This window comes from Triplophysa rosa, linkage group LG1, assembly GCF_024868665.1.
Source record: "Triplophysa rosa linkage group LG1, Trosa_1v2, whole genome shotgun sequence".
Classification (NCBI taxonomy): domain Eukaryota; kingdom Metazoa; phylum Chordata; class Actinopteri; order Cypriniformes; family Nemacheilidae; genus Triplophysa; species Triplophysa rosa.
In genome coordinates this window covers 23,379,661-23,402,466 of record NC_079890.1, presented here as the reverse complement: position 1 = coordinate 23,402,466, position 22,806 = coordinate 23,379,661, and the positions used below count along the sequence as shown (strand labels likewise).

The 22,806-nt window shown below is 38.3% G+C and overlaps 3 protein-coding genes across 5 annotated transcripts; 2 read left to right on the top strand and 1 right to left on the bottom strand.

Annotated features, from left to right (window-relative positions):
• The first annotated feature begins 3,614 nt into the window (after window positions 1-3,614).
• mcur1 (mitochondrial calcium uniporter regulator 1) lies at window positions 3,615-7,011 on the top strand. 2 transcript variants are annotated; one of them, XM_057336916.1, is made up of 9 exons: window positions 3,615-4,077; window positions 4,429-4,548; window positions 4,743-4,783; window positions 5,038-5,139; window positions 5,344-5,385; window positions 5,533-5,604; window positions 5,677-5,730; window positions 5,814-5,928; window positions 6,090-7,011. In XM_057336916.1, exons 1-9 carry the CDS (start codon window positions 3,936-3,938, stop codon window positions 6,143-6,145), a joined length of 744 nt encoding a protein of 247 aa, XP_057192899.1. In that variant the 5' UTR covers window positions 3,615-3,935; the 3' UTR covers window positions 6,146-7,011. The 2 variants fall into 2 exon arrangements, with proteins under 2 accessions (XP_057192899.1, XP_057192888.1); XM_057336905.1 differs by having other exon boundaries at window positions 4,743-4,846.
• A 144-nt stretch (window positions 7,012-7,155) lies between these two features.
• dph2 (diphthamide biosynthesis 2) lies at window positions 7,156-9,738 on the top strand. Of its 2 annotated transcripts, XM_057342639.1 has the most exons (7): window positions 7,156-7,311; window positions 7,602-7,781; window positions 7,883-7,995; window positions 8,073-8,293; window positions 8,387-9,070; window positions 9,237-9,434; window positions 9,574-9,738. In XM_057342639.1, exons 2-7 carry the CDS (start codon window positions 7,629-7,631, stop codon window positions 9,732-9,734), a joined length of 1,530 nt encoding a protein of 509 aa, XP_057198622.1. In that variant the 5' UTR covers window positions 7,156-7,311; window positions 7,602-7,628; the 3' UTR covers window positions 9,735-9,738. The 2 variants fall into 2 exon arrangements, with proteins under 2 accessions (XP_057198622.1, XP_057198632.1); XM_057342649.1 differs by lacking the exon at window positions 7,602-7,781.
• A 489-nt stretch (window positions 9,739-10,227) lies between these two features.
• Window positions 10,228-20,969, bottom strand: ncf2 (neutrophil cytosolic factor 2). Its single transcript, XM_057342661.1, has 14 exons — window positions 20,708-20,969; window positions 13,357-13,439; window positions 13,066-13,174; window positions 12,734-12,868; window positions 12,245-12,352; window positions 12,067-12,126; window positions 11,924-11,967; window positions 11,677-11,818; window positions 11,443-11,511; window positions 11,210-11,305; window positions 10,901-11,052; window positions 10,672-10,783; window positions 10,429-10,537; window positions 10,228-10,340 (listed from the first exon to the last, which is right to left on the bottom strand). The coding sequence occupies exons 1-14, from the start codon at window positions 20,879-20,881 to the stop codon at window positions 10,249-10,251; spliced, it is 1,485 nt and encodes a 494-aa protein (XP_057198644.1). The 5' UTR covers window positions 20,882-20,969; the 3' UTR covers window positions 10,228-10,248.
• Between the last annotated feature and the right edge of the window lie 1,837 nt (window positions 20,970-22,806).

Here is a 22,806-nt window from a genome sequence, read left to right as displayed (position 1 = left end):
GAATCTCACACATTGTTTTTCATTGTCAAGTACATTTATAAAATAAACAGACTCAGATCATTTTGTGGCAAGATCCCTCTGTCAGGCAGCATTAAACATTCTGATGCTTAAAGATTCACCCAACATACAAAAGTATGAGACAGGTGATGGAGGCATGCAGTTATAAAAAAATATGTGAAGCTTTATGTAAAATACAGTAACAGTAAATGTAAATTATATCCATATAAATGTAAAAAGGTATATGTATTACTGTATATGATTAATATATATATATATATATATATATATATATATATATACGTAGTAAATATACGTAGTAAATGAGTTGACTATTTTGTGAGTAAATTGCTAAATAAATTGATAAAAGTAAAACGAAGAAATCATGAAGTGACAATAAATTAAACATTTAATGCTTAAATTAAAAACATATCTTTGTGAACTGACACATTTATATCCTTAAAGAGATTGTATAAACAAGGTACATTTCTACATATAACAGCCTCTTTGTGAAACCTTTTTGAAATCTCGGTGTTGTTAACCATCTTAAATCAAACAAACGTGAAAACATCTCAGTGTTAACCAGCTTAAATAAAATAAACCTGAAACCATCTCAGTGCAGCAACTTTCATTAAACCTAAGCACATTAACGTTCATTCTCATATATGCACGGAGGATATTATTTTACGAGCACTATGTGTCATTCTAAAATCTTGACTCGGACTAGTTAACGTTTGTTCACGTTTTTCCTCATTGATGTTTTAAGCGCCACCCAGTGGAGCCATAACGCAATAACGCTTGGAAATCTAGGCCTATTGGTAGCGTTTAATTAATTATTTAAAATATCGATGTTTGGCGCCAGCGTATCGATTCTCGTATCGCACGGAGAAGGACGACGATACATCGCTATATCGATATATTGTCCCACGACTCCCACCCCTATTGCAGAGTGTGTCCTTGATCTAACATTTTAGCACACTCTGCTGCAATGCTGCTGACATTCACCTATGATTAAAAAACAAAAGACAAGAAAGAGAGAGAGAAACAAAAGTGCACATCCACATTGACACAAACAATTTTGTTTATAGAGCCTTATTAGAATTAGAATTTATGACTCTATCCTAACCCTACAGAGGCCATCTGGTGACTGAAGCTGCAGGCTGCTGTAAGCTAAGATCTATCTTCATCATGAGGTTGGCCCCCAAGTCGCTAAAGACAAGGGTCTTCCTCATGACTACAGTATTTCACCATGTGACAGCCATGTATGTGTTTTATATTTCCAAATATCGGATGGATCAGGGCATGCCTGTTTGTGGTAAAGCAAGTGTGCATCACTGTGGGCAGAAAGGCCCAAATATAATCATGATCATTTATGATCATTATCAGTCCTACTTTCCCTTTACCATCTGAATAGATTTGTAAGATGTGAGTGGTGCACCATGACCTACAGCTCAATTTCCTCAGCAGGAGAGATTTGTGCCATTCAGGTGCAGTCGGTTGCAGCCTTGGCTGCCTGGTCAGCAAGCGCATTCTCCATACAATCAGTCACATCTTCATGTGTACTGTATGCGGCTTTACCACCACAATGATCAGCTGGGGCAGTCATGAGAACCCCTCTTTGCTGCCATCCTGCTCAAAGGTCAAGACTTAAAGCAACAGAGCCATCTAGATGTCGATGTTACTGTAGCTGTTTTGCCATCTCGCATGCTTGCCAACTCAAACACAAGCCGTTGAACCTGCTTCTGAACGTATCGGAATTTTGGAGTCTTTAGTTACTGCTCAACTTGCCTTGTAGAGTTTAGAGGATAGCTAGTGTTGGCCAACCAAAAACAGCTCTGTAATGTTTCTAGCTAACACATTAAGCAAAATTTAAGACTGGAAAGGAAGACACCGATCAGAACAGAGAGCTTTCTGATTTGTCTACAGTCATTTGCCCAATGACCCCTGTTGCCACAATTCCTACAAACGCGTTCTGTACACATCTAGGCACAGCTCCTGTATTTCCAAGAGTTTTGTGGGGATTTGACGGTGGGCTCTCTGCCAGTGCTACATCTCTTGCAACTGGCAACAAATCTTCAACAGTAACATAATTTTCCAAAGTAATATGTAAACCATCTTATTTGTGAATCATTGCTTTTTTATTCAGGATGAAGCCCATTTATCCACATATGCAAAAAAGGTCTAGCTTTCCCTGACACTTTGATTAAACACGAGGGCTATGGATTTATGTCCATCCCTGAGTACAATGAAAAGGTTTTAATCATTCGCTCAGTGTAGTTCTCAACGCTTTCATCTGTTTGCTGATAACCTGCAGTAACCTTAGTCCAATCTACATTCTGCCGCTGTACTTTCCAGCACCAAACCAAGTCTTGTCATCCTTCTTTTTCAGTGGCATCACTTTTAGCATCACACAAAACATCACCAAGAGCTTCATTCAGAGCTCTCCTGTCTGCTTTTGAAAGATTCACACTTACTATCCTGAAACCATGACTGATAGAGAGAAAATGTCTTTCAGAGCCTCCAAAAGAGCTAAAGCTGCTCTAGGGTCCTTCCTTCCTAACACTAGGGTTTTAGGCACTCCGCTTCGCGTCGTGCCACAACGCCCTTAGCTGTTATAAAATGCACTGTAACCCACTGCTTCTTGGGGCTTATTGCTTTATTAAACTGCCATGAACGTCATCGATTGTTTTTACAACAGAATGGAAAATTACAGCTGTACGGTTTTGCAGTGTCTTGTGTCTTTGAAAGGAACTCCTTATAGGCTAATTTCTGAAGACAAAACAAATCAAGCAATGACAAATGCTTTCCTTGTTAATAGGAGAAATTCATTAAACGTATTCTATACTATGCCGTTATCCATTACGTACCCCAAAGTTGCTAAATGAAGCAGCCATTTCGAGAACTTTAGAACGTCCCCTGAAGTAAAAGAGTGACTCATTCATTGTTTATTTTGTGACTGTCGATCATGCATTGATTCTGTCGTTTTATCGATGTCTGAACGTTGGTGTGTAAGAGTAACGTTAGCTTGTTATTGGATGTGTAACGAATATCTACTGAATGTAGAATTGTGACGTGTTGTAGTTGTAAAATTGCACTGTAATCGCACACTCTTCTTTCTTTCTACACTTTGACATTAGTTTGTACAACTTAAATAAACGAAATGACGTATTTACGTTCAGCTCTTTATAAAGTGCTTAAGTTTCGAAATCAAACAACTTGCTTCAAACTCGAACAAAACTTCGTGCGCCGCTGCGCAGACCGATCGGCGTAGCGCACCGAAGTACCGCGAGAGCGTTTTGAAAGCAGTGCCTTCGAAAAGCTCTCGCGATACTTTGATATCATATGGCGATCAGCGTACGCAGTTGCCGCATGACGTTGAACCCACCTAAAACATGAATCCAAAGGCTTGTTCGACTTGATGCGGCGCCGAAGATCCGACAGGCGGATGACATCAAAGTACCGCGAGAGCGATTCGAAAAACGATAAAAAGTTTGCTTTCGAATCGCTCTCGCGGTACTTTGATGTCATCCGCTTGTCGGATCTTGCGGCGCCGCATCAAGTCGAACAAGCCTCAAGTGTCTTTGATGTGTACGTCTTTACGTCATTGTTTACGCTCATTGTTACAGGAAGCTTGATAGAGCTGGTCAAATCGAGAGAAAAATGGGAGAAAAGTTTGGAAAACCGCATAGTTATTATTAAAGTTATGTTCGCAGGCGCTTACTGGTCCAGTTATATCCAATTATTCTGAAATATTTCAATAGTTAAAAAGTCTGTTTTGACTTTAGAGGACGAATAGGAGAAAAGCAAGATCATGCGGTCAAACCGGGTCACGTACTGCCGCGACGCAGCAACATTTTAATGTCATTCACGGATGGTGGCTCACATGAAGACTTGTTTTAGACGACTTTACTGTATAAGCTATCTTCAGTTTCTGCAGAATGAGATCGCTATACAGCAAGATGGGATATCGTCTTATTTCCGCGTTTGGAAGTGCACTTAACAGGATTAACGTTAATCATTATTCAAGTTCTGAGACAAAGCTCGGTCTGCTTTTGAGAAGTTCACTGATGTTGGTTAAAGGCAAGTATGTATGTGCTATTAGAACTAATGCACACTTATCTTGATTTGTAAACGCATTGCGTTTGTATCTGGCCATAGGTTCGAATCTCAGGGAACACACGTACTGATGAAGTGTATTACTTAAATGCATTGTATGTTGCGTTAACCCTCTGTCAAATGAGTAAATGTCAAACGAAATTATAAAACAGGTTGGATTTTGTTGTACAGTATAGGGAACATATTACTGTACATACCATTGATTTAAATGTGCCATTGTGTCAAATTGGTTTAGAAGGAAATTAACTGGTTTCATTAGTGATCAGTTTTTATTTGCATTCTATTCACGCATTGTTTCTAATGACTTCTTTTCAGAACTGAGCACCTCAGTTAAAACTCTGCAGTATGACCAGACAAAATCAGACATTGCCAAATCCGGCAACAGGAAATTATACTTTGACACTCATGCAGTGGTTCAACTACTGGAGGACAGCGGTCAGATTTCTTTATGTTTCCAATTTTGTGGTTTTTCTTTATTCAGTTTGTGAAATGAGTTTATGTATTGTGTGTGGTAATTGAAAAAATATGTATTTATCGATTTGTTTCCCAACAGTTGAGTATAAAGTCTGCTGATCCAAAAACAGCCCTTGGGTCTATCATCACCAAAATGCTTTGTTTCTTTCTTTCAGCTTTTACAACCCAGCAGGCAGAGGTCATAGTCAAGATGATGGTGAATATCACACATTCCAACATGGATGTCATGTACAGTGACATGGCTACCAAGACACAACAAGTGGGTTTTTAATCATCATTCCATGCTGTTCTGGTTCTTTGAATAACCCATGACCGTCACTTATAGCTCATGTGAGGTGAACCAGATCTGAGAGTGTATATCTTAACTTATAGAAACATAAGTTGGCTGAGTATAGCATCATGGAATACTTCAATTTTACTTCCACTAAAAGTATTACTTTTACTTTACAGGAGATTATGTTACAGAAGGTCATGTCTCATATTGCTGCAGTGAAAAAGGACATGATCATTCTGGAGAAGAGTGAGTTCTCAACATTACTGGCAGAGAATGAGGTGAGACCTCTGTTTCTTTGTGTAGTTTTTTTTATATATTCTGTTATTATGCATGAAAAAGTTTGTTTTGGTTATTTTGGATAAGTGGCAATTCTAGGCCTCCACTGACTGTACTGTTTTTTACCCATTTTAGCATTTGTATGTCAAGCAATGAAGATGTGTAGTCATGTGTTTTTTTCATCTATGTCTATCAATTTTTTGCAGAAAATCAAGGCTGAGCTTTTACAATTAAAGACACAGCTTGTTGTGAGTATATGCAAAGTTGAACCTTTTCCGTTTATTGCACGTAACAGTGCTGCATGCAACCACTGAACAAAGACCTATGTTGCCACTGGACGAAGACCTATGTTGCCACTGGACTCTCTAGTTAGTTACATATTTTTTGTGCTGCAGGATGTGATGAACAAAAAGCGTGCAGACACCATTTTGGATCTGAGTATTGAGAAAAGTCGAGTGAAGGAGATGGTAAGTTAAGCAAAATCAAAGACAGTTTGAAGGTTAAAATGCTTTAACCCTGATGTGTTGTTGTTGGTCCAGAGCGCAGAATATGAAAGGAAGCTTCTTGAAACTAAGAATGAATTGATGGAAATGGTAAGGAAAAATCTTCCAGTGTTCAGGAGTCAATTACATCTTTCTTGTACTATTATACTTTTTAACTGAGATTTCTTTCTTAGCATTCTGAGCAAGATCGGCATGTCACACAGACGAACATGAAAATCGATACAGAGGTTGCTGGCTTGAAGACTATGCTGGAGGCGCATAAACTGGATTCCATTAAATATCTTGCAGGTAAAAATATCAAGATCACATATATTCTTTTGCTAATTGAAAGCGTTAAAAATAAACCTAAATAAACCTTGTTCCACAAACAGAATAGAGAATTTAAATCACTATTGATATATTTTTGATTAATATATTGATGTATTGATTAATTTTTGTACTTTTTCTAGGTTCAATATTCACATGTCTCACAGTGGTACTTGGATTCTATCGCATATGGATGTAAATGTCAGGAGGGTTTTTTTTAGGTTTCTTATCAGCTTCAGGTTTTAAAAAGCTGTTCACAGACATAAAGTGGGAGCAAATTTAGTTTTACTGCTTTATTAAGTTGTTTTAGTAGAAAACCTAGCATTTTTATTTACCTAGGTCAATAGTGAAACATGCTGCATTAGGGTCTTAAGGTTCACATGTAATGCAATCATACAGAATATACAATATATAAATATAATATATCAAATATATATATTATATTATTTTCCAAGATTAGAGAGTTTTAATTGGTTTGTGCCTTTGACAATTTTTGTCATCTTACCAAAGCTTTTTTAAAACAAGTGCATGTAACAAACTTTGCTTGTCATTTTTGCATTCTTTCATAGTTCAAGTAATAGTTTGTGTTCATTTTTTCTAAATTATGTGGTTTAAAAACACTGCATATTAATACATAAAATGCCTAAAGTGATTTCAGGATGTCATACATTTGGGAGCAGTAAACTAAGGACTGTTGCCAAAACAAATGTATACAGCTCATATGACTTGAATGACACGTCAATTGCTTCTATGTTTCTATGTAAGTCCTAATTATTATTTTGTATGTCATATTTCTGCAGCTCCTCTGGCAGAGCATAGCCATGCCAAGATTGGGTTAAATTCCAAGGAACAAATACGCATTCAAAGAAAATGTATGGTTTTATTGCATGCACCTTTGGATAAAAGCATCTGCCAAATGTACAGATGTCAAAAATGTATAAATGTCATGCCTTTTGCACTGAGAATTTATACGCACAAGAACAATTCCTTGTACATGAATATTTATGTATTTTTTTCGTAATATTATTCTGATGTAAAAAGAAATAAGTAATAAACAGTAGCTATGACTGATGTATGACTGTGTCATTCAGATGAACAAAAGTGAATCTTATTTTGCGTGGTAGAATAGGGTTTTTTACCGACAGTCTCCGGTACACTATGGGGCAGTATGGAGTTAAGTGCATTAGACACATGCATGACGAAGAAGAACGTGTCCGGATCTTCACGTGGGAACTGACAGTCAGGCAATGTTATTCTGCGATTCTTTGTTTTGATTCAGCAACATAAATTCCTGCTGTACCGTAAACTATTGTTGCCGTTTCGAGAAGGGTATTTATCGCAGGATTGCAAATTTTGTAATCTATGGTAAGTGCCACATGGCATCTGTAGCGATTATCTACCGAGTAATTGTCCATACATTGATCATCTGAATACCTTTTATCTGCAAGAACCTTCATTGCGTTTGCTTCATAATAGTGTTTACTAGGCAACATGTGTGAATGTTCACATTGTTACACCCTGTTCATGTTGTGGACCCTTAATCGTGTAGTTTTATGGTTTGGAAAATCTCATTTTAAGTTATGTGGGTTCGTCTAGTGATACAAAATAATGTAATATTGCTTACCTACAACTGACTATCATCTCTCATTTTTTAGATACAGAGTACTATCTCCTGAGAGAACATGACTGAAGCTTTCAGTAGCAATAGTGAGGCAGTTATTCATCGCACCGTGAATGTGTCCACCACCACAACAGACTACCAAACTGGAAGTCTGGTGGAGCGCTATCAGATAACTGAAACTTGTCATTTTGTCACTAGTAATCATTTCAAAAAGGCAAGGCAACATCTCTAGAAGTCATTTTGACAAGTTTACTGAAACACAGTTAGAAAGATCTTGACTATTTAGGACTTCAATATCTCTTATTTCAATCACAGGTAGCCCTACAGTTTCCAGATGATCTCCTGTCTGATGCCGTCCAAATCTCTGCTGATATAGAGAAAGAAACAAAAGCAAAGACATTCATTTTAGGAGACACATCCTATGGCAGGTAAGAACCATTTTTTTCAGAATTTTAATTTATGATTTGTTTTATCTATAATTGAGGCTTTTTTTTGCTTTTGTCAGCTGTTGTGTGGATGAAGTAGCAGCAGAGCATGTACGAGCGGACTGTATAGTGCATTATGGGCCGTCGTGCCTTAGCCCAAGTCGACGACTACCCCTTCTGTATGTATTCGGAAAGAGACCTAATGATGTCCAGCAGTGTGCTGCAGCCTTTAAAGAGCTTTACTCTGACCGCCAAAGTCATGTCATCATTCTTTATGATGTCACTTATTCGCATGCTATAGGTAAATGTTACAGTCAAGGTTTTTTAAAAAAGTCCAGTTAATTATGTTATAAATGCGTTATGCCTAAACATAATTTATTTCCTTTATCCTCAGGTGATCTCAGGCAGCTTTTGTGTGAAATGTACCCCAATGTTGTGGTCTCTCTTCTGAAAGCAGATCATTCCCATGGTGCTAAACTGATACACGACAGCCTTGTGGCCAATGAACAATTACATTCACAAGATGATAGAGTTATATTTACATTTGGTAGACAGTTTAGTATACAAGAGGGACGGAGAATTGACGATTATAGTATGTTCTACATTGGCCAGGAGGGCCTGACTCTTACAAACTTTATGATGACTTGGAACCGTTGTTCCTTCAGCTCATTCGATCCAGTAACGTGCACAGGCCGAGTCGAATCGATTAACATCAACAAGGCACTAATGAAACGCTATTATGCCGTCGAACGGGCCAAAGATGCCAGTGTGGTGGGAATTTTGGTAGGCACACTGGGCGTCGCCAACTACCTGACCATCATTGAGCAGCTGAAAGACATCATTCACAAAGCAGGCAAAAAGAGCTACATGTTTGCTATGGGAAAGATCAATGTCCCCAAGCTAGCTAACTTTTTGGAAATTGATGTTTATGTGCTGGTCGCATGCCCGGAGAACTCGCTGCTGGATTCAAGTGAATTTTATAGACCTGTGGTGACCCCCTTTGAGATGGAACTGGCTTGCAATAAGCACAGAGAATGGACTGGAGAGTATGTCACGGATTTCAGAGATTTACTGCCTGGTATGCACGTCATTTATTGAATGATTTGTTCATTCATGTTGGACAGAACTAAATCTTTATTTCATATAAATAACTGAAAACAGAGTTTGTGATGTATATCATTATTAGTAGCACGTTATCTTCACACATGGTATTGTGGTAATCTAACTACAAAGATATTTTATAGGTGGAAGCAGTCATGTGGGTTTACCAGAACCAAACCAGTCTAACAACGAAGAGGAGACCACAGATGTCTCGCTTATAACAGGAGCTCTACGGACTACTAATTTCACCACCTCATCAGAGATAATAAATGGCACTTTACAATCCTCTTCACTTGTCCCCAGGAATGAAACTCTCACTGTGGCTAATACAAACACTGCAGGTACTGAGCCTGAATGTGTGTCTGTATGTAGTTTCTCTACTGATCCTGCTTCTTAAAGGTCAAGCTTGAAAATATGTACTTTTATTTTATGAAATGTCAGAATATAATTGTGATTTTTTTTTTTTTGCTGGTTTTGCAGCTTCATATTTGGCTGGCCGTAGTTGGCAGGGACTGGAGCCCAAACTGGGACAGACGGCAGTGGTAAAGGCTGTTGAGGGACGGAGAGGCATTGCAATTGCTTATGAGGAGGAAGGATTGGGCAATAGAGACTCTTCAACAATACCTCACCAACAATCATAACACTCATTTAATATTGGAACGACAAAGCAAATCATCAGACTCACGCATCTCTAAATTGATATACATATACATTTATTGGGATACATGTTTTAATTTAAGGGTTAGTGTCTTCTGCTTCAGGTCAAATATCAAGAATGATGAACGTACATTTCATTGATCATTGTATGTGCCAACAATATTATCACAATCTGTAGAAAGCAAATGAAACGTATAGGGCAATGTAAATTATACATCTCAACTTGATTATATTAAAGTTATAATGTTCTCTTTCATTACCTAAGTATAATATTCAAAAATAATAAACAGGTTTCATTATTCTACCTGTGATATCAACAATGAGAAGAAGTGCTGAGTAATATTGGCAGTTGTTGGTGATGAAGCAAGCTCTGTTGATCGTTACTCCTGAAAGATATTTTAGTTTATCCCAAATGAACATCTTAAATGTAAACGTGACGTGTTTAACTCTACACCTTAGTCGCAGCTGTTTGTTTAAGTCTTGAATGTTGATTCAGTCTCATTGTGGATCCTCATTAAGCGCTTTAACAAAGGATGATGGGAATATGCCAATCTTTCCATTGCACTGACCCTCAATCCACTCATCATTGACTGAAAAGATAAAGCCAGATAATAATTTCAAGAAGGACAATCTTTTTTTTACCATATTAGTGAATTAAGTATCTGTTTTTTCTCATACCTTTTGAAAGAACTGTGATGACATCTCCCTGTTCAAAATCCAGATCTTCTGGAGTGGAAGCTTCATAAGAGTAAAGAGCAACTACTTTTTCATGAGACATGCTCTTTCCCTTAAAAATGGACATAAATGTTTTGGGACAGAAAATAGGTGCTTTAGATTTGGCTTATTGACACTTAGATTTTTTTACATAAAGTGCAGTATATTACATCTGTCATCTTCCTGTGTAAGAGTGTTGTATTATACCTCAGTAACAGAACACCAAAGGGTAAGACGACCACCCTTAACACTATTCCATACAGCCTCCATTACTGAGTCCTCAATAATCACTCTCTTATTTGAGTCTTCCTCTGCATATCTGAAAAGTACATTAAACAAATTTACCAAACACTTCTTAAGAGACAGTAAGTACCAAAATAGAGAGTTTTTATCCTAAAATGTTGTCTCAGTAATGTTATCTAACTGGTTTTATTACTGTAGAGTTAATGTCGATGCAGGCATCTTAAGTTTAGCGCTTATCTTCTGAAGAATGACTTCATATGCTTGTCCAGGTGCAATACTGATGGCAATGTTGAACTGAAAGTGCACTTTCACAATGCAGTCTGAGAATTCCTCAGAGTTTTTAGCCTGAAAGGTTAAAGTAGATGAGAAATTATCTATGAATAATTATAATCCGTTTACGATGCAAGAAGCATAATGTCAGTAAAGGGCTGTTTATACATTGGGTACTTTTGATTTTATTAGTTCATGGAATGATGAAATGAGAATGTTGTGAATATTGAACCTCTGCTTTCACGGCCTTTAAAACTTCCACTGGTCTACTGGGTGGTGCTCTTCTGGGTGGAGCTGGAATATCATTATTTTCAGTTAAGGGTTGAATCTATAAGATGATTGGAGACATTTGATATTTATTGGATAACATTTATGTAGGAATAGAAATTAGCTCATGTAAACAAGATAAATAACAGCTTTTTTGGCCACAATTTGTGAATACATTTTGGTTTAAATGACAATTACCTGCATTGTTTGAGATGTCATAGAAACAATATCCAAGGGTTCTAGAAAATTACAAGGTACAAGACCTCGCTAGAAATAACCAGAAATAAAAATAAGGATAAGGAACAGAAAACACAGAACATAAACATTGTTTTAGAAAACATTGAGAAAAAAAGTCAACTGATATTAAAAATATTGTAATCTATGAGACATGGCCTAGTGATTGTATATGCCTTTACTCAAAGAAAAAAACACCTTCTCATTGAAAATGACAGATGCCCAGTGGTCAGCTCCTTTGTGAAGAACAAAAACGATGTTGCCAGGCAACACGGCCAACTCTTCTTTGGTCTCAGGAACAAACTCATAGAGCACAGTGTGTGGCTCACCTTCAAATGCCCTGTCGATAGTACATGACGTTACATAACATAACATTATTGATTAGAACATCAACAAAATAATACAAAACCCATGTTTAAATTAGAATTTTCTAAATAAGTCTTACTTGAGCACTTCTGGAACTTTTGGTGCCAATGGAACATCTTCAACCTAGGTGATATACAATTATTTATAAGAAAAAAAGAGCCTTTTGTTTTTCAAATCGATTTCTCTTTTTTATGTCTCCATACTACTTTCAACATTACTCACTTGCGGCTGCAGTGGGGCAAAACCTGAAAACTGGTCAGCAGGTACAACAGAAGCCACAACCTGTGAGAAAATCAACCAGTATTCATCTAATTTTGTACCCAAGCAGAAAACACATATCATTAGACATTAGATTTATAATTAATTGCACATTGTTTTTAATGTGCTAAATAGCTGTTACCTTGGCTTTTCCAAGATAGTCCTTTTTCTCCAGTTCTGCCACATAGCGCTTATTAGGTTTAAACAGCAGCCCTGCTTGAATCTCTACCAGGGGAAAAATCTTCTGTTTCTGTAAAGAGGAAATTACAATATACAAAGACTGTTTTGTGGTGGCAGTTTAAAAACATTGCATAAAGACAGATTTGTCATTTAAGAACATACATGGAACGATGCCTTTTTGAGTCACAAAATCTTCCTGTAACTTACACAACTTCCCACAAAATCTCACCAGAGCAAGTAGTTATGCAATCAAATGTAGCTGGGGGAACATCCTGTTTAAGTCATATTTAACTAGAACGCTCCATCATTATGTTTTTACAAATAATACTTGTTTACTTTTCTAAAGGTTTTTATTTTCTCAGATTCCAATAACTATTTGAAGAAACTTCAGAGCATTTTTTATGAATTCATCTAAAACTTATGTGAACGACTTCAAGTACATTATGCAGACCAGTATGGCTTCCAGGGCATTGTCAATATTGCTGAACTTAGCATCTGCTCTGAGGCTCAGTGCAGTGAGAAGGTTCTCTTGAGCTCTCTCCCATTTTCCCATCTGGGCGTGTGCCAGTCCCATGTTTTGAAGAACCTAAATGCAGGATGGTACATAATGTAAAGACTGCAGCAGGGAACTGTATCAACATCAGTTGTTTATCAAAAAGATTTCCAGCTTTTACTCAAGAAGAATGTTGGGAAATACTGTAGTAGACATGCATTATTTATAAATCTTAATAAAAAAGAATGATAGTCGTGTTAAAGTTAGCACATAAAACCTGGTCATCATACCTCACAGGCATATAGTTTATATCTCAGCCCCAATGGTTTATAATCTATTAGTTGATTTCCTCTTAACTCTTTAAAAGCCTGTTGAAAATCTAGAAGTGACTCTTCAAATCTGGAGACACAATTATGCACACATTAATTTTATTTATCATCTCAAAGATTCACATTCAAAAGGGCATTAGACAGAGTTTTTTTCCCCCCAAAATTAAAACATAAGGTAATGACGTTGAAGCCAATGAGTAAATAAAATATTGTCTGATGACTTACGAAAAGAATAAGATGTCAATGCCTTACTTCTCCTTTTTGTAGAAAGCAACTCCCCTCTGAAAGAAGGCCACAGCCAGGTGCCCATCTTTGCCAATACTTCCATCAAATGCCTTCACATGTGTAACAGAAGAAAATTCCACAAAGTGTGAAACTACTTGTTCCTCTTTGCAATGACATCCTTTTTTTAAAATAGCAAAACTAATTTCCTTTACGAAAGACAACAATAATCTATACAATTTTAAAGGAGTCATATGACGTGATTTCGTGTTTTACTGTAACTTTGGTGTGTTACAAGTTGTTCACGCATATATTAGACACGTAAAATTGCAAAAATTAAAGTCTCAAACCAAAAGAGATTTTATTTATTTTATTTAAAAGCGGAGGCTCATCCAAACCTGCCTAAAACGACTTGTTTAAACATGGCCCCACATTTCTACGTCAGTTCGTGAGAAGCGTTGAAGAACATCACCCAAAACGTATAGAGGGTATGCATTGACTTCACTTTCCCAGTGAACACGCCGGGACACGCCCCCTTGAGTGGTAAAACAAGGCAAAATGGCTGCATTCAATAGGAGGAACAAAAACCGGGACTAAAACATGCAATTATTTGCTGCAACTACAAGGAGCTGGACTCGACGGTGATCCTTACGACTACCTTATGACTTTCAAAGGAATCAGGTGTTTTTAGACACTCAAACGTCGCGCGGAATTGCGTTTCCTGATATTGTAACCGTTCATTTTGCCCAGTGTTTTACCACTCAAGCAGGCGTGTTCCGGCGTGTTCATGTGGTGAAGTGACGACACGTGCATACCCTCAATACACAGAGAAAGAAGGCGTGTCTATTCCCGCTGTAGTGTTGTTGTTGCTGCCGGCATGTCGTGAAGACGCTGTTTCGTTACAAAAGAAAAACTACTTATGATGTACTTAGTTGGGTCTTCCAAACGAGGACACAATTAGAAATCAGTGGTTTTATTTAAGTTTTATTTAAAACACTGTTCCAAAACAGCACAACTCCAAATTCCGAGTGTGTGCAGCACATTAACACCTGGTTGTGCACAAAGGCTGTTTCTAAAAAGTGGGACAAATCCAACTTTGTAAGGACAGTCTGCCACTTCTCACTCACAGCCTGCAAGTACGTTTTCATTATTAAAAAATTTGCAACTGACTATTCAAACGTAAGCTTTTTGTCGGTCCTTTGATCACAAATGCAGAATTTTTTTATATTTACGAGGCTGAATCCATCGGGAGCTGGATTCAGCCTCGTATCCTCTGGCTGTTTTCCCCTGCAGCGTGATACTACATGAAAAAAGTAAATATAAGTAAATATAAGTCAATATATTCATTAACTATGTCCACGCTGGATGCAACAAAGGCCTCGTTACAGGGCCGCAGGCGTAAACGCCTCGGTGGACACAGCCTCTAAGACTTCAAATAAGGCTAATTATTATATTCTTTGAAAAGTGAGTTTCACTTATCTAGTCTAGAATTTTGACATTTAAAACCTTTAACAAAAAAACTTGTCAAGTTTTAAATAATAAAACTTCTTTAAATATCCCAAATATAAGTAACAATCGAGTTGTAGCCCATTAGAGATGTGCTGATGAGGAAATAAACTTATTTTGATCTTTAAAGTTATATATAGATTATTCCCTTTCCTTCAACAAAAAGTATTATTAACATTATTTATTATTATCAGAATAAGACGAATAAGACTATGAATGATATATCGTGATACCACTCTGTTCCCAGAGCAGCTCTGGGTCTCTCTGATCATTGCCTGGTTCATCTTCTTCCGACCTACAGACAGAAGCTTAAATCTGCCAAGCCTGTAGCAAGAACAGCAAAGAGATGGAGCAGCGAAACAGAGCGGGCCTTACAAGCCTGTTTCGACTGCACGGATTGGAGTGTCTTTGAAGCTGCAGCCACTGATCTGGATGAGTTAACTGACACAGTGACATCCTACATCAGCTTCTGTGAGGACATGTGTATTCCCACCAGGACTCGCTTAACATACAACAATGACAAACCATGGTTTACAATGAAACTGAGACAGCTTCGTCAGGCCAAAGAAGATGCTTACAGAAGTGGGGACAAAGTCTTGTATAATCAGGCCAAAAACACACTGACAAAGGAGATAAGAGCAGCTAAGAGAAGCTACTCTGAAAAGCTGAAGAACCAGTTTTCAGCCAACGACCCTGCATCGGTGTGGAAAGGCCTGAAAGACATTACCAACTACAAGCCATCATCCCCTCAGTCTATGGGTAATCAACGACTGGCTGACGACCTGAACGACTTCTATTGTCGTTTTGAAATGCAGAGTCTCACCCTTCACACCCGCCCTGACCCTATCTCTGCTATACCATTAACACCTCCTCTTGACATTCAACCTGCACTTAAGATCTGCGAAGAGGATGTTTGCCAGCTTTTCCGCAAACAAAAGATCAGAAAAGCACCAGGCCCAGACAATGTCTCACCCTCCTGCCTGAAAGTCTGTGCGGAGCAGCTGTCGCCCATCTTCACTAATATTTTTAACAGATCTTTGGAGCAGTGTGAAGTCCCTTCATGCTTCAAACGCTCCACCATCATCCCTGTACAGAAGAAACCCAAAATATCTGGACTTAATGACTACAGGCCTGTTGCTTTAACATCTGTGGTCATGAAGTCATTTGAGAGACTTGTACTGGCCCACCTGAAGGACATCACCAGACCACTTCTTGATCCCCTCCAGTTTGCTTACCGAGCAAACAGGTCTGTGGACGATGCAGTAAACATGGGACTGCATTACATCCTACAACACCTAGACAGACCAGGGACTTACGTCAGGATCCTGTTTGTAGACTTCAGCTCGGCCTTCAACACCATAATCCCAGACCTCCTCCTGCCCAAGCTTACCCAGCTCTCTGTGCCAACCTCTACCTGTCAGTGGATTATTAACTTCCTGTCGAACAGGCAGCAGCTAGTGAGGTTGGGAAAATTTAAATCCAGCACATGTACCATCAGCACCGGAGCTCCTCAAGGATGTGTTCTTTCTCCACTGCTATATTCACTCTACACAAACGAATGCACCTCTACAGACCCTTCTGTCAAACTCCTGAAGTTTGCAGATGACACCACAGTCATTGGCCTTATTCAAGACGGTGATGAATCTGCCTACAGAAAGGAGGTTGCTCAGCTGGCTGCCTGGTGTAGTCAAAACAACCTAGAGCTGAATGCATTCAAGACAGTGGAGATGATAGTGGATTTCAGAAGGAACCCTCCATCACTTCCTCCCCTCACCATCCTGGACAGCACTGTGGATACTGTGGAGTCATTCAGGTTCCTGGGCTCCACCATCTCTCAGGACCTGAAGTGGGAGTCCCACATAGACTCCATTGTAAAGAAGGCCCAGCAGAGGTTATACTTCCTCCGTCAATTGAGGAAGTTCAACCTACCACAGGAGCTACTGACCCAGTTCTACTCAGTGGTCATCGAATCTGTTCTGTGCACTTCAATTACTGTTTGGTATGGCTCGGCCACCAAATCAGACCTACGAAGACTACAACGGACAGTTCGTAGTGCTGAGAAAATTATTGGTGCTCCTCTGCCCACACTTCAGGACCTGTACGATTCCAGAGTGAAAAACAGGGCAAGAAAAATCATCATTGACTCCACACACCCAGCACACAAACTCTTTGATCTGCTGCCCTCTGGCCGGCGCTTAGAGCACCAAACACCAGGACTTCCAGACACAGAAGCAGCTTCTTCCCCCAGGCAATCTCCCTCCTAAACAGATAACTGCTCCTTAAGAGCAATATTCCACTTCACTACTCCTATAGTGTGCACTATGTGCCTTATTATATTTACATTTTATTTCATACATGTATATAACACTACTCTATTACAAATTATCATTTGCACAAGTGTACATACAATCTGTTATTTGTTTCACAAACCCATTCCAAAAAAGTTGGGACACTGTACAAATTGTGAATAAAAACAGAATGCAATGATGTGGAAGTTTCAAATTTCAATATTTTATTCAGAATACAACATAGATGACATATCAAATGTTTAAACTGAGAGAATGTATCATTTTAAGGGAAAAATAAGTTGATTTTAAATTTCATGGCATCAACACATCTCAAAAAAGTTGGGACAAGGCCATGTTTACCACTGTGTGGCATCCCCTCTTCTTTTTATAACAGTCTGCAAACGTCTGGGGACTGAGGAGACAAGTTGCTCAAGTTTAGGAATAGGAATGTTGTCCCATTCTTGTCTAATACAGGCTTCTAGTTGCTCGACTGTCTTAGGTCTTCTTTGTCGCATCTTCCTCTTTATGATGCGCCAAATGTTTTCTATGGGTGAAAGATCTGGACTGCAGGCTGGCCATTTCAGTACCCGAGATCCTTCTTCTACGCAGCCATGATGTTGTAATTGATGCAGTATGTGGTCTGGCATTGTCATGTTGGAAAATGCAAGGTCTTCCCTGAAAGAGACGACGTCTGGATGGGAGCATATGTTGTTCTAGAACTTGGATATACCTTTCAGCATTGATGGTGCCTTTCCAGATGTGTAAGCTGCCCATGCCACACGCACTCATGCAACCCCATACCATCAGAGATGCAGGCTTCTGAACTGAGCGCTGATAACAACTTGGGTTGTCCTTGTCCTCTTTAGTCCGGATGACATGGCGTCCCAGTTTTCCAAAAAGAACTTCAAATTTTGATTCGTCTGACCACAGAACAGTTTTCCACTTTGCCACAGTCCATTTTAAATGAGCCTTGGCCCAGAGAAAACGCCTGCGCTTCTGGATCATGTTTAGATATGGCTTCTTTTTTGACCTATAGAGTTTTAGCCGGCAACGGCGAATGGCACGGTGGATTGTGTTCACCGACAATGTTTTCTGGAAGTATTCCTGAGCCCATGTTGTGATTTCCATTACAGTAGCATTCCTGTATGTGATGCAGTGCCGTCTAAGGGCCCGAAGATCACGGGCATCCAGTATGGTTTTCCGGCCTTGACCCTTACGCACAGAGATTGTTCCAGATTCTCTGAATCTTTGGATGATTTATGCACTGTAGATGATGATAACTTCAAACTCTTTGCAATTTTTCTCTGAGAAACTCCTTTCTGATATTGCTCCACTATTTTTCGCCGCAGCATTGGGGGAATTGGTGATCCTCTGCCCATCTTGACTTCTGAGAACACTGCCACTCTGAGAGGCTCTTTTATACCCAATCATGTTGCCAATTGACCTAATAAGTTGCAAATTGGTCCTCCAGCTGTTCCTTATATGTACATTTAACTTTTCCGGCCTCTTATTGCTACCTGTCCCAACTTTTTTGGAATGTGTAGCTCTCATGAAATCCAAAATGAGCCAATATTTGGCATGACATTTCAAAATGTCTCACTTTCAACATTTGATATGTTATCTATATTCTATTGTGAATAAAATATAAGTTTATGAGATTCGTAAATTATTGCATTCCTTTTTTATTCACAATTTGTACAGTGTCCCAACTTTTTTGGAATCGGGTTTGTATAATAATACCGGTAAATTTCTTATATATATCCCATTTTCTTAATTATCTATTATTTTCAAGTATGCATCATTGCATCTTTGAGTACTGTAAATACGATATATGTTGTTTGTGTATGTTGATAGAAGCCTTCAAAACAAAGAAGAACCTGTGCGTGAAGCGCACACTGTAAGTTTTTGATTACAATATTAAGCTTTACTGATTCTATTCGATTCTGATTCTTTCGTTTCACGTTGTATTTGTTTTGTTTTTTCACTTAGGCCTACTTTAAAACGAATGCTTAGTTTGTGGTTCATTAATATTTAATAAAAACACAACAATAAAATTGCCTATGTTAAACATACCTTTACTGTGCATTTATAATTAAATATTATTGAAAAAACGAAATAAGATGGATAACAGATATTATAAGGCAAATAAATAAAAAATCTTTGGATTTTCCCCTTGCTTTAAGCATTTTTAGTTGTGGTTCACATTTTATGAAAACATCATTAAAGTAAAACAAAGACAAACTCACTTACATTGAACGCTCAAATTATTTTTTATTAACTAACATTCTTTTGCGCTCTTGTCTCTGTCATCCTGTCAATCATTGCGCTGTTTCAGTGTCCACACGCAATATCTCCGGTGCTCTGTGCTGCGCGCTGTTTGCAGAAGACGCAACTGCTCATGTTATGTGAAGGACACGGACCTGACGTTCAAACTGCACAGCTCGCGTCGTCATATGGGGAAAACGCGTCCGACGATTAATGAAGAACCCGATAATGCGTGATAGTGGGAGACTTAACAGCTTTAACAACCGTCTCAGACTCTCCCGAATGTAATTATAAAGCACCTTCACAAACATAGATTTATTTTATAAGCGCCAAAGATGTAGGCCTAGAGGTGACCTGATATTGTATTATAATATGAACTACCTCTCAGGCAACGTTAAATAACTTGTTTTTTACTTGTCAATTTACTTTTCATTTTCATGTTCTGTTCTGCGCTTTGGGAAGTTTCTTTGCTCGATCCATTTGGTCATTTGACTGTGAAAGAGTGATTGGTTGACATAATAACTTGATTAAATAAATTATATATTTATTGAACTCGTTTAAAATGCTAGACAAAAGTGAAACTAAAACGTTTTAGATAATTACTTTTTCGTTATATTTTTTATAACGTTTTATTTAAAAAAATGTTAAATAATATTTTGGCACAATGGCGCCCCCACTTGTGCGGCGCCCCTATGCACCGCATATACTGCATACCCCATTTTTGCGCCCCTGCCTCGTTATGATATGTTTTATTGACTTTGTCACGTTGCGTCGAGAGACAGCGTCAAAGGTTGCTCAAGAAGTTAGCTTTACCTAATAGTTTTTAATAATAAAACCTTACCGATCTGTTACGCTCTGCTGGCAAAGTTGATTAATCCGCTTGGTCAAATGCATTTTCTGGATCTTATTCGGGCTTGAACTCACACGTTATCAGCTGTCAATTTGCTTTGATGGCTAATGTGCCGAATATGGTAGGGGGGCGTTACATTTCCGCCCCATGCATGAGGTATTCGGCCTATCACAACGCACTGGGTTGCTGGCAAATCAGAGCACACAACGATGAGCTTTGTTCAAAATCTAGGCGTTTCAGAAAGGCGGGGCACAGAGGAGCAACAATAATGCACGGTATGTGAAAACTAATGTGTTTTTTAACCGTAAACTGAGTAAACACACTGTATTACACTAAATACACACAATAATGTTTGTTTTAGCCATCCAATATGACCCCTTTAAATATTTTTAAGTAGTCTTATGAAACAGCAGACCTGCCAGGTACCAATGATTCTGAATTCTGAATGATTTCATAAGTCATCCATAGTCACCTTTTCAGCCTCATCTAACTCGTTGCTGTTCAAATAGAGACAGCCAATGTTGTAGGTGATTTTTGAGCTTTTCTCTTCGATGTTGAGGAAAATCCTGAGAGCAGAGTCCGTGTCTCTTTGCTCCACACAAGCCACAGCTTCATCCCACTGACGCAGAGTGCTCACAAACGACATGCTTCCTCAGGGTGTCTGTTAGCAATGCGTTCTTCTCTATTATGAGCACCGCAGTGATCGTCTGAAACTTTAGAGAACAAAACCAGCCCCCGCGCTGACACAAAGGAAGTGCTCAGTTCTCCTTGCTTCTAGTTTCCTGACTTGGCAGTTGAGTAAGTTCACTTTTTCAGTGTAGTGCGGTAATGACACATGTGCATTATTAAACCTGATGTTATACATTTACAGTATGCATTTCCTCTACACCAGAGGTTTTCAAAGTTTATGATTCCAAAAAACCCTAAACACAATGAATCTTTTGTGAGAGACCTCCTTCTTAAAATACATTTCTACCAAAGAGGCTTGAGAGGCAATATAATAAATCAAAAGCATTTATTTAACAATCAGTTATAAATAATCTAATAAAATAAATAATCAGGAATTAGAAGCAATAAGATAGAGTTCTTTGGCGTAGGCGCCATCCGTATATCGAATCTGGAGGGTTAAAGATTCTAGCTGTTCCTGCCTGAAGAAGTAAGCAGGGGCGGAGCATGCATGGACGAGGGCCAACCCAGTGGTGGTGGGGAGGATGGAGGTGAACTTCAACGTCAGTATCTGTGAATGCAAAAAAGAGTGAGTAGAGGGCTTATATACTACAAGTGTCAAGTGATGATTGGCTAGAACTATGTGTAATGTATGAGGTAGTATTAAGTTTTTCGGGCAGGTGCATCCAAAACCTGAGGTCAGAAAAGCCCCCTTCGACTAAAGGCCAATTTATGGTCCCGCATCGGACCTATACCCTAGACTCTATCAGTGGTGTAAAGTATTGGAGTAAATGTACTTAGTTACTTTACTTAAGTATCTTTTTGGCTACTTTGTAGTTGTACTGAGTATTAAAGATATTAGCAACTTTTACTCTCTACTTAACTACATTTTTGAACAAGTATATGTACTCTTTACTCCACTACATTTGTAATGACTAATGCAATTACACATTACATTTTGCATGGCACCTATCTTATAATTAATATTGCCATTTACAGAGCAATGAAGGTACTACAATCTTGTGGATTTTGCCCTAACTTACAAAAACTTGTCAACATGGCTTCTTTATATGAACATGAGTGCAGTATCAGGTAGATGTCAATCGCTGGCAGTTTATACACGGTTAGCCCTTACCCGCTATTTCTACAGTAATATATTGGCAACACTTTTGCCAGCTAGTTACTGTAGGTCACACATCTACAAAAGCTCTTATTTTTAAAACTAACTCTTCCTAAATGTGCTCTAAACATTTTTGCTCAATATTTGACCATATGGTGGGACTATTGCCATGAAGTGATGTAAACCAGTAAAAAGAATGTATAGTATTTCAACTTTCAAAAGTGCTCTCACACCATATAGACAAAATATTAACCTATAGAATGAGTCGGACACAGAGAAATGAACAATTCACATATGAATCTCAACAATGGTGACAATCAACTGAACAGCTTCATGCTGCAATGCATGCTGGGTACATAGTACATAATTCATTCATGATTGTTTGTCACCATTGATGAGGTTTGTATGTCAAGTGTCTAATTGTGTCTCAATTGCAAAGAAAGATTTTCTGACAGAGATCTTTCCATTATAACATGTTATCACTTTACCAATCATATCTTAATAAATCTTAAATGCTATATTATTATTATTTAATGATTGAATTCTTTCAGATGTATCTTCAGTTACTAAGCAAACATAAAGTTGCGGTTCCTGTAAAGTCCCTTTCAGTGTTATTGTATAAGTGTACATTTTAAAGCTACAAGAAAGTCAAAGAGTCCAACCAAAGCAAACACTGATCGCCATAATGGTGACTTAAAACATAATTGAACCACTATGAACTAGAGTTAAATCTCAATAAGATCTTACATAGATGACAGAAATAAAGTGAAAGTGGTGTCTGTAAT

Bases quoted from the DNA above. Each gene is read 5' to 3' on its own strand.
- dph2 (XM_057342639.1), top strand. From the start codon at position 7,629: ATGACTGAAGCTTTCAGTAGCAATAGTGAGGCAGTTATTCATCGCACC. The intron at 7,782-7,882 runs GCAAGGCAACAT...TTTCAATCACAG, and splicing joins CTAGTAATCATTTCAAAAAG to GTAGCCCTACAGTTTCCAGA. The intron at 8,294-8,386 runs GTAAATGTTACA...CTTTATCCTCAG, and splicing joins CACTTATTCGCATGCTATAG to GTGATCTCAGGCAGCTTTTG.
- ncf2 (XM_057342661.1), bottom strand. From the start codon at position 20,881: ATGTCGTTTGTGAGCACTCTGCGTCAGTGGGATGAAGCTGTGGCTTGT. The intron at 12,353-12,733 runs GTCTGCATAATG...TCCTCTTTACAG, and splicing joins ATGCCCTGGAAGCCATACTG to AAACAGAAGATTTTTCCCCT. The intron at 11,053-11,209 runs GTTCAATATTCA...TTAACCTTTCAG, and splicing joins TAAAGGCCGTGAAAGCAGAG to GCTAAAAACTCTGAGGAATT.
- mcur1 (XM_057336905.1), top strand. From the start codon at position 3,936: ATGAGATCGCTATACAGCAAGATGGGATATCGTCTTATTTCCGCGTTT. The intron at 4,847-5,037 runs GTGGGTTTTTAA...TTTACTTTACAG, and splicing joins TGGCTACCAAGACACAACAA to GAGATTATGTTACAGAAGGT. The intron at 5,140-5,343 runs GTGAGACCTCTG...AATTTTTTGCAG, and splicing joins CATTACTGGCAGAGAATGAG to AAAATCAAGGCTGAGCTTTT.